Raw genomic sequence first — 12,957 nt, 5'->3', positions numbered from 1 at the left:
TAATGGGACGTAATGAAGCCGGGGAAGTGACAGTTGGCAGAATACCTGATGGAGGTTTGATTTTAATTTACCTGACAGTCCTTTGATTGCTCTCGTAAGGCAGAAAGCATCTGTCTTGCATAGTTAAGCAACTTTTGTGAAAATTTGTTATAATACAGGACAAGACTGCATGAAACAGGACGGTGTTTTTTTTTTCCTTCCTGATAATAAGTTTAAAATAGAAGGTTAATTTTTATTCAGTATTGAGCTTGCAGTGCAGAGGTAGTGAGAAACACACAAGATGTGATCGGTGCACACCTGACTGAGTCTTTCTAACGTCACGTCATGTTATCAGTATTTGAAAAGGTTATCGTCACATGTTTAATTCCATTTCATGTCATAAAACAAGATTTGCCTCAATAAACCTTTTCCTGCATATTATTCTTGTATAAATGGGGCCGATCCAGTGATTTAAATCCCAAGATATTTTCCAGACGGCTCCATTGCCCAATGATTATTACGATTATATTTGATCTGTACGGTTTCACCGTTAATTAACCTCCAACAGTTGCGTGAGTGTTTTAGTTTGATCAAGTGAGTGTCGACATTTCCAAGGTGTCGGTCTGGAGTCCTGCTGGATTTGCAGGGCTGCGGGCCTGGGGAATTACTGGACATGGTTCCAGTGTGAGCCGAGGGAGGGATCGATACGGAATAACAAGAGACTCTGTGACATTATCTAGCAAAGGATAGGAGGCCATCACATATCTCCCCGGATCAATATGCATGCAGCCCGCTGTCGTCTTCGCCCAAGAGACAAATGACGTAAGAGGAGAGGGGTGAGAGTCAGTGACAGGCCGAGAGGCAGAGCGTGAAACAAAACACCAGGCAAGCAGAGGCGACGGAAACAGAATAGGAGAAAACCACCAGAGAGCAAGTGACTTCTTGGAAAGATGTGATTTAACAGCACCTTCAAAAAGCAGAGCGAGCGTTTTGTGGCCTGTCTGCTTCAGCCGAACTTCATTTCCCGGCTAAAGCAAACATCCTCCTTCTGCTGGGTTTAGAAATCGAAGCAATATGTTGGCCCTCTTGGCTCACTCTGTGGATGATGAACCTTTGGGGTTTAATTTAAAACACCAAAACAAGTACTCCGATTTCCGCTTCATTAACATAAAAAACACCAAATGTCATAGAAATAACTAATCCAGCGGACAGCAGCTTGAATATATCCAGCATTATGGTGTTTAATTAACTGGTGTAGGCAATGTCAACCACAGCAGCAAACACTATGAGCCATTCGAAGGCCTTGTACTGGACAGAACGCTGCTGTGAATAATTGACAGTAGGGGGAATTTCACTCCATCCCTTTACCCACATAATGCTCAAGAGTCTCCTTTTGTGCTTTCCTCTCTGTCCAGTTCCTTTTAATCATTCCCCACCAATTTATCGGTTGTTTGCTTCCTCTTTTCTTGTTCGCAGTCCATCGATCCGGGTCAGCAGTTTACCTGGGAAAACTCCAACATGGAAGTCAACAAGCCAAAGAACCGCTATGCAAATGTGATCGCCTACGACCACTCCAGGGTGGTGCTCACCTCTGTTGACGGTACGAGTTTATGTAGCCACTTAAAGTCACTGACTGACACTGCTGTTGATCGATGTCTGCTTTATATACACCAAAGACATTTTGTGCTGCTGCAGTTTCTCCTTTAAACATGGCGTATGCATCCGTTTTTGGCCAGGAGTTGAGCATTGATTATAGCATGTAAATGAGAGAGCACAGAGTATCATAGGTTATTGACAGAGCCAGATTGGCTTTTGTATAATGATTAAAAGGATTCTGATTAAAATGATCCTGATCTGACCTCCCCCCGTCTGAGCGGTGACATAACGGCAAATGACTGTAGCATGTAATCTGAGTTCTGTCCCCTCCGCTGTCCCTTTGTTCCAGCCGTGCCAGGCAGCGACTACATCAATGCCAACTACATCGACGGCTACAGGAAACAGAATGCCTACATCGCCACTCAGGGGCCGCTGCCAGAGACACTGAGCGACTTCTGGAGGATGGTGTGGGAGCAGAGATCCAACACCATCGTCATGATGACCAGGCTGGAGGAGAAGTCGAGGGTGAGGAGGGGCGCCGTGCCACCGGCAGACGAGCCACAGATTTCTGCGGTGCAGCAGCCAATTCATTCACATGAGCGAGCTTTGAGAACGAGCTACATCCGTATATCACATGTTAACTTGTTGAGGCTCTGCAGTGAAATGATGGTTGTTTAATGTTATTTAATCGTAGCTATGACCAGAGTTTCCTTTGGTCACTACTTTTCTGCAGCTCTGCTGCTATGAATGGGAAATGGCGCCGTCCACAAGACAAACTGTTGGCCGTTTTGTAGAATCTAAAGCGGCAGAATTCAACCGTCTCACGGCTTACCCAGCAGCTGATGTTTGGAGGTTGAACGGCGAGTTTCCTGACACATATATGTATATATTTATGTAGCTCGACACCGAGGAACTTTACACCCAACAAAGCCTGGAGGCATATAGACACCCGGTCCTGCTTTAAAGTGGGGATTTGTCAGCTTGATCAAAGTCACAAGGACTTCAAAAGATATCTCTGGTTGTGTGTGGACAGTATCGCTCACGTTGCTTCGCCTTCTCCCGAGTCTTCGCCAATCTCTCCAAACTTCTGCATGAATTCTCCCAAAGTGTGTTTGTGAAGCGGCGTTGAACAACAGCAGCTTTTTCCACTTTCCCCATTTTGCCTCCCGTTGTTTGTTTTCCTCCCGCGAAGGCGTAACCATGGCGACTGTGCATCCGACAACAGCACACGCATGGCCGTTATTGAAAGTGACAACAATTTTCCACCAAATTATGCACATGTACGGCGTGGTTATATTTAAATTCTCGTAATAACATAAACTCTTTGTCAATATTTAGAAACTGCTCCGAGAGTTCAGCGCTTGATTGCTGCATATTTATTTTTGCGACATCACGTAGAGATTTCATAGACATGCAGCTTTATTTGTGTTCGCTCTTTCTGAATTTGGACTGTGTAACTCGCAGCAGCATAATGAAGTTTTTGAAGTTGGAGTCAAAGAGGATTGTCACTCCACAACATTTGTGCGCTCCTAAAATACATCCAGACTAATAAAAGCACAAAAAAAAAAATAGGAGCACGCAGGCAGCTGGAGATTCAAATGTGGAATAGTATGATTTAATTACCGTCAGAGAATCATTCTCATGAATGCCTCGGGGTGGGGGAATACAAGAAAGAGAGTCCTGCCGGTATGTGGAGCGTTGTTAGTGCGGGAGCTCGGCGGCCTTCTGAAAGAAAGTTTTTCAACTTCAAGCAACAGGAAATAGAAATGAAAAGGAAAAATCGTTCCAGGACCCTAAACGTCGTTGTTTTCGACGCATGAGGACCATTACCTGAAACTTTGCGCTAATAAACCCCAATTCGCAGGAAAGCAATTGTTTTGTCAAAGTAAGGACTTAATTCACTTGCCGTCCTTCAAAACACATGGTCTGTTTTAATTCTGAGCGATCATCACAATCAATCATTTAGGCAAATTGTGAGCACGGCAAGTTTGCTCCTTTATTTTTCCCTTGGAAGGATCTGCAGCATAGACGGGTTCGATAAGACTTTTTTTTTTTTTTTTTTTTTAATCACACGTTCGCAGAGACACACGCCTGTTCTATACATTTAGTGCATCTGAGTGGTAATTTTTTAACTCAGTGACAGATAAACAAGCTCTCCGGCTTTGATCCCGGAGTCGCAGCTGCACATACATATATAGGGATAAAAGAAATGGAAGCAGCGCGGCATAGGGAAGTTAAAGAGAAATGAAACAGCCTCTAAGCTTATCCCCACCTCCTACACACAGTTAGAACCAACCAGGATGCCAATACTAGAGAGAGAGAGAGAGAGAGAGAGAGAGAGAGCTGCTTCAGCTCTCCAGCGGCTCACCGGAGACACAGCTTCCCCTCTCTTATATCATGCTACATCAACGTCTTTAGTATCACATCAAACGGAGGCTGGAGGGAACTTTAAGGGCAGCAGTTTCATTTCCGTACCAGGAGAGGGTGACTAACGCCATTCTTAACCCCACAAAACCCTTTTATCTGCATTGCTGACATTTAAACACGGTCGTGGAAGTGGGTGAGCCAACGCTGACCGAAGTTATAGTACAGTACGTACAGGATAAAATCAGAATTGAATCTTAAACTGTACTTTTCATAAGTACTCCATTACATCGTCGAACTGTTTCACTCAATAGTGCGTTGGAAGTCTTTCATAGGAAATCTGGAGCTGGAACTGGTTTAATACTTCACACATTTTATTTTATGCACACAAGATCCAAATTTGTGAAATGTAATCCTTTTTCTGGATGGTCTTCACACACATTAAAACTGTCAATGTAGAAAAAAACAGCTGAAACATTAGAAATGACAGGTTGTGATTTATTTCTTATCAAAGCTTTGAATTTTTATAAACTAAATCATTTTCTGAACTGTTATTAAACTGTCTGTATTTCCTATAAAATGACAATTTGTTCCAGTTCAATACTTCTGTTGTAGAAGTGGTCAAAATAGGATCTATTCACAGTTCTACTGCCCTCCTATCGCGTACACATGTATCACCTAGAATGAAAAAAGAAAGCAAAGACAAAATACTTTGTATATCAACCAAAATAGAATTCAGAATAAGAAAATAGAGAATTTAGGGAGGAAAAAGTGTAACATGATTTTAAGTTACAAGTTAAAAAACCTGAAATGTGCAATATCCAATACAATATACCTGGAAATATGCAATATACCCCTGAAAATGTGCAATATGTGCTGCAGTGTGGCCTGAGAATAGCTGTGATTGTCCATGCATATGAAAGTGGAGAAGACCTGACTGAGGGTAAAGGATCGGTAGGAAGCAGCGGGCAGCAAGTCTTTTTAAAGTCCACTGTCATTGGTGTTCGATGGCTCATAAATCTGCTGAGTTAAAAACAGGAAACAAGCCAGTGTGAAGTACGTAAGGAGGAAAAAGTACAGGTTATTTATCTTCAAATGCAGCGAGTCCAAAAAAAAATCCCACACATTTAGTTACCTTCCACCTCTGCAAACTTTTAAATGAGTTTCTCCCAAACGAAGTGCGACTGCTGCAAGTGAATCACTCTGATTAAGCTGCCTCCGCATTGACAACGTTATTTAATAAGTGGAAACATCCAGAAACATCCCGCTGCGTCGCGCAGCATCAAACGGATCACACTAGCAGGTTGAGGATGAGCAGAAGTGGAATCATTTCTGTGGAGCCTTTGGGTCGCAGTCGAACATACGGCCCGGCTGGACTCTGGGTTGAGATTTTTTTTTTTGTCCAGCTGATTTCCATAAACGCACATTCTTTATTTGTCCTCTTTCTTTCTCAGACACATATGGTGAGTGAGTCAAACCTCCCACCGCCCAGCAGCATCAGACGGATGTCTTACGCCAAGCAGAGCAGGAGCTTGACAAACATGATGAAATCCGGCAGCAGGCAAATTTCAGCTTCCTCTCGCGCTATCATTACCAGTTAGTAAACCCAAAAAGGTCAGAGCTTGAAATTAGACCAGAGGTATTACTCACTCGTGTGTGCGTGCGTGTGTGTGTGTGTGCGCGTCGATAACAGGTCTGCACCCGCTGCAAAAGGCCAGGTGACGACATGTGAGAAGCCAGGTTCAAAGAGAAGCAGAGGATAGTGAAACCTGCGGCCGATGTGTGTGTGTGTGTGTGTCCTGTCTGTGTCTTCGCAAGTGAGAATATGCCACCCGACCTCAGACAGCGCAGAGATATTCATTACTGCGGTGACTGCTAATCCATATGTTTGTACTGCAAGCAGTTGGCCATCAGTCAGTGGAGTTTCTCCTGCGAGCGAGCGAGCGAGCGGCGCCGCTGCATCAGAATGGGAGCTGTCACCGCGGGAAGGTGAAATGTGAGGGGCTGGATTTTACTGCATTTTGTTTGTCAATTTGTACCAGCTGGCTGAGACAGCCAGAGTGCCTCCAAATGTCAGGCCGGCACTGCAGTATCAATATGATTAGCTTAGCGAACGCCACATCTCTTCCTCTGCGTGTTAACCCGATCGATAGCAGCGAGTCGGAGTCTCAGCAGTTCTGACATTAAAGCAGCTCCTGGGCTCCTTCGCTTCCTGTATGGAGAAGTGGAGCTTGGCAGAGCCGAGGCTGATTTTTTAGCAGCCGTTTAGTTGTTTAGTCTTGCTGCTAACTCAGGTGGCCTTTGGAAAGTGACTGCAAATTGGTTTGGCTTCCGGACGCTCGGTCAAAGTGTTTCCAGACGAGATTTCAGATTTGAAAATATCCAGCGAGAAAGAAAAGGCACCCAGGAACTGGAAGCGTGGTGTGTGTGTGTGTGTGATGTGAGTCATCACCTCTGCAAAAACCCTCAAACACTATAAACAACTCCTGAACAAGGCTTGATTGTGGATTCATGAAGAGAAATTGTTAAAAAATAAATCACATTTTCATTGAAAAGTCGATTGTTTTTCCTCGACTCGCTCTACATACTAACTTCAGTGTTTAAGTTTTTTCCTAATTAATTCCATTTTACTGATTTATTCTTCCTTGAAAAAGCTGATCTTATATGATATGTGAATATTCTATATTCCACGGTGGTGTAGTGGTTAACTCTCTCCGCTCACGCTGAGCGTTGCCCTGTTCCCAGTTTGCATGTTCCCGTGTTATTTCAGTGATTTCAGTGTATTTCCGTTCGTTTGAGGCGAACTGATGTTGATGTGAATGTGTGTGGTTGTTTCTCTGTGTTTGTCCTCAAAGTGAAAAAGACTTCTTTCACTTTTTTTTTTGATGAAGTTCTGGGTAAAATAAGTCGTGTCTAGGGTGTCTCCTGCCTTTTGCCTGTCATCTGGATGAAAAAATGAACTTTTCCTTTATATTCTAGTCTTTTTTTTATCTGCAGTTGTATTTTTGATATTTTCCAGAAGTAGCTGTCTTGTCAGTGCCATTTGAAAACCAAGCCGCAGTGACACCCAGTAATACCTTCATCAGTCTGGTTAAAAGCAGGTTTTTTTTTTTTTTTGTAAATGCCTTGGTGAAAAACGGCTGGAAGCCATCTCTTTTTATTTATTTATTTTTTTTCTTTCCAAAAAGCAAATTGCAGCTTGCCAAACTCCAAACAGTAAAGTAAAAGCTGCGGCGGAGGCCGGCAGTGCGGCGCGGCGCGGCCGCTCGGCGCCAGTGTTTGGAGCGTCTTTGGTCTCATCCAGTCAAGTTGGTCGCGTGCGCATATGGAGCCAGGTGGCCCAACCTGCTGTCTCCTCATGACTGGCCAGAACCGGCTTTTAGACACATCTCCCTCCACAGCGCACCGTCCAATCAGCACCGACGTGCCAAAAGCGTACATGACAAAGGGCTCGCGCGCCCACCAGACAATTAGCTAATTGAGAGTGATCACAGGCTGGTAAAAGACAAAGTGGGCTTTTTAACGCTCTCTTGAAGCCCGTTTGAAACGCGGACACACATGAGCGCGCCTGCAGAAGCGCCGCCGTTGGTTCCTCGCTATGAGCGCCGACTCCCGAGTCCTCGCGCTCTAATTGGACGGCGGACGGAGCCTTTGATCTGACCCCTTTAATGTTCCCTCCCCGTTAATCAGGCGTGATCCCGCGCGGCCCTCGCCGTGGCGGCGGTTCGCTCCTGACGCCGTGTGCCCTCTCTGTTGCTCTGCCAGGTGAAGTGTGACCAGTACTGGCCGTCACGAGGAACCGAGACCTACGGGATGATCCAGGTCACCATGCTGGACACTGTGGAGCTGGCCACTTACAGCGTGCGGACTTTCGCCCTCTACAAGGTACACGATGCCTCTTTCTCTCTTTTTTTCTCTCTCTCTTTCTGTGAATGACGTGCCCCCAGCAGGCTGTTACAGTTCATGAGCAACGAGTCCCGTTGGAAAATGTAATTTCTCATATGTCTGAGGACAGATAATGCTCATTGCCACTGGAGTCATTTTCTACTCTTCAGCTTTTAACTTTCACTCATAGACTTGGTGACTTTGTCCTTTCGTTCTCCCCATTTCTAACACTGACTGAGAATTTCAGTCATTTACAGAAGTGTTAATTAAATGTGAGTGCCTATAATTTTGGTTCATTTAGGAATTGACACTAGACGGCTACAGATCCAAAAGACTTGGGCTCGGAAGCTGACAGGTTCAATTCCCACAGCTGGCAGGTCCCTGAGAATGACCCTTGACCTCTATCAGAAATACCAACATCCCAGAAATAAGATGTGGAAAAAGGAGATTAATAGTAATGTATAGATTAGTTTAGTTTAGAAATGAAATTTCAGTGTTGGTTCTTTTCTCTTCCGTCCTGCGTCCTGACTCGTCTGACCCCTGACCCCCACCCTCCTGCAGAACGGCTCCAGCGAGAAGAGAGAGGTGAGACAGTTCCAGTTCATGGCCTGGCCGGACCACGGGGTGCCCGAGTATCCCACCCCGATCCTGGCATTCCTCCGGCGGGTGAAGGCCTGCAATCCTCCAGACGCCGGGCCCATGGTGGTTCACTGCAGGTACGAGCACGACGGAACAGCAGTGCATGCTGGGGGAATAAGATGAAGCCTACAGTCGATACTTTTTCCGGTTGAATTCCATTTTTCTCCTCCTGTCATCACAGATATTTCTTCAGTGTTATTAATAAATGGCAGTAACGCAGCGTGACAGTAAACTCACATTGACAAAACATTAAAATTGAACAAAGGAGGTATTTCTGTGGAGGGTAGAGACATTGTTCAACACAAACAAACTGTAAAATCCTCTTGTTTGTGTCCATTTCAGACTGTCTTGGAGCTCATATAGTTTCCTCTTTAATGCACTTATTTCTAGTAAAAAAAGAAAGGACTATTTCAGGGGGTTTTTTTCCCCGCAGCTGTCATTTCAGATGAAGCTGTTATTTCTCAAACGTCACGTACGTCATTCACGCGCGTGAGAATCCTCATTACAGATATCCACGTTGTCATTTCGTCTCGTCAAAGCCCCTAATTGCAGATATCTGTAATCACATTTCGACTAGTTGCAATTCCAGCCTCAGATATCTGCCCTTCAAGTCCAGATGGATGTATCTCAATGAGGAGATATCTCAAACTGTCACTCTGCTTTGTCAAAGTGTAATTGCCTATATCATCCGTTACAGTTTAGGCTGTGTGGATATCTGAAATGAAAAAGAAAAAGCTTCCACACTTGGACGTGTCGCGTTGGAGCTGCTGAGACACCCCGGTGGTCACCGTAACTCTTTTTTTTTTTATCTTTCCTCCGTCGCAGCGCGGGTGTGGGCAGGACTGGCTGCTTCATTGTGATCGACGCCATGCTGGAGCGCATGAAGCACGAGAAGTCCGTAGACATCTACGGGCACGTGACGTGCATGCGCGCCCAGAGGAACTACATGGTCCAGACCGAGGACCAGTACATCTTCATCCACGAGGCCCTGCTGGAGGCCGCCACCTGCGGCAACACCGAGGTGCCGGCGCGCAACCTGTACGCCCACATCCAGAAGCTCACCCAGCCTCCGCCCGGCGAGACGGTCACTGCGATGGAGCTGGAGTTCAAGGTGGGTGAAGCGCGCGCCTCAGACAGACAGGATCCCGCTTTCAGGCGCATACATTGTGCACTGAAGGACTTATTTGCGTTGGAAGCTGTTAGTGTGGGCCATAATACATGTTTGCTACAGAACAAAGGGTCATTCAATAAATCAATAAATACATGATGTGAATACAGAGGCGAAATGACCTTGTGCCTATTTCGAATCTTCTGAAAGTGATGCATCATGTGAGTGATCGGTCTGTTTAAAGGCACAGCGCACTTATTATAGGCCAAGTAATCAGATTACAGTCATGAGGGAAATTGAGTGAAGACAAAAAGATTTTCAGGTGTCTGGACACATTTTGGGTTTATAGAAAATATCATAAATATAAATAATACGTTATATTGTTGTTTTTGGGAGTTTCATGTTTACAATTGAAGAAGTTTATTTTTGGGGGGTTGATGGTCTGATTTTCACTCTGGATGTCAGGATTCCAGGATTCAGACCTGGTTCCCTCTTTGCGTGCTTCGTGCTGTTGAAACGATGGAGCTTCACAGTGACGTGCGGCTGCAGTTAGAGAGAAACACGTTGATGCACGTCGCATTACAGGAACCTTTTAGGGTCAGACTCGTGTTCACACCCAAAACTCACCTGGGCCCATCTAAAAACAGCTCGTTGCGTAACGGAACAGCCTCAGTCCGTCTCAGAGCCGTGTCCTCCCCCCCGCCCCTCCGCGGCGGCACATCTGGTTCAGCACTGACCTTGAGTGTTGAGAAGTCAACACAATATTTCTCTTTTTTACTGTTTTAACTGAACTTCTGTGTCATTCTGCTCATATTTGATAAAAGAGCCGCCTGCACTTCTTCTTTAATGAATTAACTTTGTTAAAAATGCAACAGTTGTAAAGTCTGTCAGGAGCGTCGCCGCGCCGCCACGCTTCGGCGTTCCCGCACATCCACGTCAGGAGTAATTAATGCGCGAGACGAGTCGGTACGCAGGAATTTATCTGAGTGACATTGGTGCTGAGACAGCTTCAGCACGCACACACACACACACGCGCACGCACACATGTTCAGGGACAAATGGACCAGGGGAAAACACGCGCAAGCACGTCAACACAAAATGACTGGCACTCGCACACGCACGCACACGCACACGCACACGCACACACGAGCATCCAAGGTCGCAGTCACACGCACACGCGCACCTTCTGTCAATAGCAATCGACTGTGATGTTATTACACACTTTCCTCCCAGCGCGGCTCTGCCATTAGCCCTCTTATGACCATGATCCATTCTGTTTGAAGTGATAATAGCATCTACGCTCCTGCCAACAACCCAGAATGAAAGAGTGAGAGAATGATTGCGGCGTACGTGGGGGCCACAGCCTCCATGCCCACACAGTCTGGCCACAGCACACACACACACACACACACCATGAACGTCCACACACACTCCGGCGCTGTCCATCTGTGCTCCGTCCACTGCCAGGACTCCGCCTGTCACGCCTACAGTCCTCCAGACGAGCTCTGGGACTCCGAGGGAGAAAAGTCTGCTGTGCTTAGTTACACCTTTTGACAGAAATCGAAGAGATCATCCGAGAGCGTGGCGAGTCGGGGAACCGCCAGAAACGAGCCGCGTGTCCAGAATGCATCGTTTAGTTTGTTTACTTCAGGTCAGAGGTCATTGTTAACCTTTTTCTTTCCTCTCTTCACCTTTTATGAAACAGAGACTGGCCAACTCCAAAGCCCACACGTCACGCTTCATCAGCGCCAACTTGCCCTGCAACAAGTTTAAGAACCGCCTGGTCAACATCATGCCTTTTGAGTCCACGCGCGTCTGCCTGCAGCCCATCCGCGGCGTCGAGGGCTCCGACTACATCAACGCCAGCTGCATCGACGGCTACAGGTCAGCAGAGGACTTCACCCTCAGCAGCCCAGCTGAGTTTTACGGGCGTTTAGCGAGGCTTCGGAGGTTATGCTTGCCGAGGAAGACGAGCGGGGCGTCGTGCTGCATCCGTCTTGTCAACAAATCCCAGGACGAAAAATGAAAACACGAAATGCTTTAGTTTTTCCACCCATGGCAAATGTACTGGCTTCACCACTCATTTGTTGGGAAAATAAAAGTGTGTTTGTGTTAGAAGACAGAACTCAGCGATGACAGCACAAAGGCAAACACACACTGGAATACAGCTTCTCCTGTTTTGTTTAACGTCACATGGGAAGGATTTTTAAATTGCGTGTTTCTGCCACGATTAAATGTTTATGGGGAACTCACATCTCACATTAACATCTTTATCCAAAAAAAATGACCACAAAATCACATATTTCATTGTTTGCTGCTTAAAAATGTGTGTAAATGTTTAATCCCCCTCTATATATGTGTAAGTGGTTATATAATCCTCATATATCTATCATACACTATTCAGTACCTCACTGTAATGTGCTAAACATGCTCTCAGTGTGTCTGCTGTCGCTTGTTTTATGGGAGCTGTGAATATGTTGTCACAGTTTTTAATATTGCATCGGATTTTCAGGTGGCTGTGTGCAGCGGCTGAGAGTAAGAGGCACTTTTCCAAAAGCCAAAACACATCTGTGCTTTTATAAATATGTGAGAAGTTTAAAGCAGATGCGTCCCGCTTTTCCATTATTTACACTAAATCCTGAACATCCTGCACAAGCCGCACCAACTCTGATTTCTCGTGTCTGCTGCGGTTGTTGTTAACTCATTGTTAGTTTAATGAGGAAGTTTGGTGCAGAAGCGGAGTGTTAAATGTACCACACGTGCACACCCAGGTAGCGAACAAGTGTTCCCCGCCTGGCAAGAACACCGCTTGCTTTAAAGTGTTATTCAGAACAGAGCAGCAGCAGAAAACAATTCATCAACGTCTCCGCCGCCTCAAACGGGCCAGGTGTGGGCTTTTGACTGCTTATTAATGCCGCGAGTGGGGCCTTGGGACCAGCCCCGCATGTGGGCCTTGTCCCGAAATGAACCACGCTTTGAGTGTCGTACTGAAGCAAATCCCATCCGACAGTGAGCTCAGATCTGTAGCACAGAGCCGCAGCTTGTTAGCACAATTAATATATTGCTTCTTTTACTCTTTAAAGGATGTCTGGTCTGTGATTTGTGACACTAAAGGCTGACGCAGGTGTGGAAAACGCTGTCGGTATTCACAGCGGAGTACATAAAAATGTATGGGAGGAGAGAGAAGATGAGGCCGCAGTGGGCAGTATCCAGTTGCAAGAATTACTCCGGGGCTCTGTCAGTGTGGCTTTTCGTTCACTGAGCCACTCCGGCTTTTATATCAGAGCTTCTGCATGTCCTCGTGTGCTCTGTGAGTCCAAATTGCTTCCTAGAGGGAGGAAGATAAAAAGGCAGCTCTCTGTGTTTTATATCTATATAAGTATGGC

General features: G+C 45.8%; 1 protein-coding gene across 20 annotated transcripts in view; it reads left to right on the top strand.

Annotated features, from left to right (window-relative positions):
* The window catches only part of ptprfb (protein tyrosine phosphatase receptor type Fb), a 177,321-nt gene that overhangs the window by 154,709 nt on the left and 9,655 nt on the right, over positions 1–12,957 (top strand). For all 20 annotated transcript variants that reach the window (XM_030115536.1, XM_030115534.1, XM_030115540.1 and 17 more), the window contains 6 exons: positions 1,456–1,579; positions 1,925–2,100; positions 7,705–7,824; positions 8,386–8,540; positions 9,289–9,574; positions 11,277–11,455. In XM_030115536.1, the coding sequence (XP_029971396.1) occupies positions 1,456–1,579; positions 1,925–2,100; positions 7,705–7,824; positions 8,386–8,540; positions 9,289–9,574; positions 11,277–11,455 (1,040 nt within the window). The remainder of the gene's footprint in view (positions 1–1,455; positions 1,580–1,924; positions 2,101–7,704; positions 7,825–8,385; positions 8,541–9,288; positions 9,575–11,276; positions 11,456–12,957) is intronic.

The sequence above is a fragment of the Salarias fasciatus genome, chromosome 18, assembly GCF_902148845.1.
Source record: "Salarias fasciatus chromosome 18, fSalaFa1.1, whole genome shotgun sequence".
Lineage (NCBI taxonomy): Eukaryota > Metazoa > Chordata > Actinopteri > Blenniiformes > Blenniidae > Salarias > Salarias fasciatus.
The sequence above is the reverse complement of the archived record's forward strand: the minus strand, read 5'-3'. Positions and strand labels throughout refer to the sequence as shown.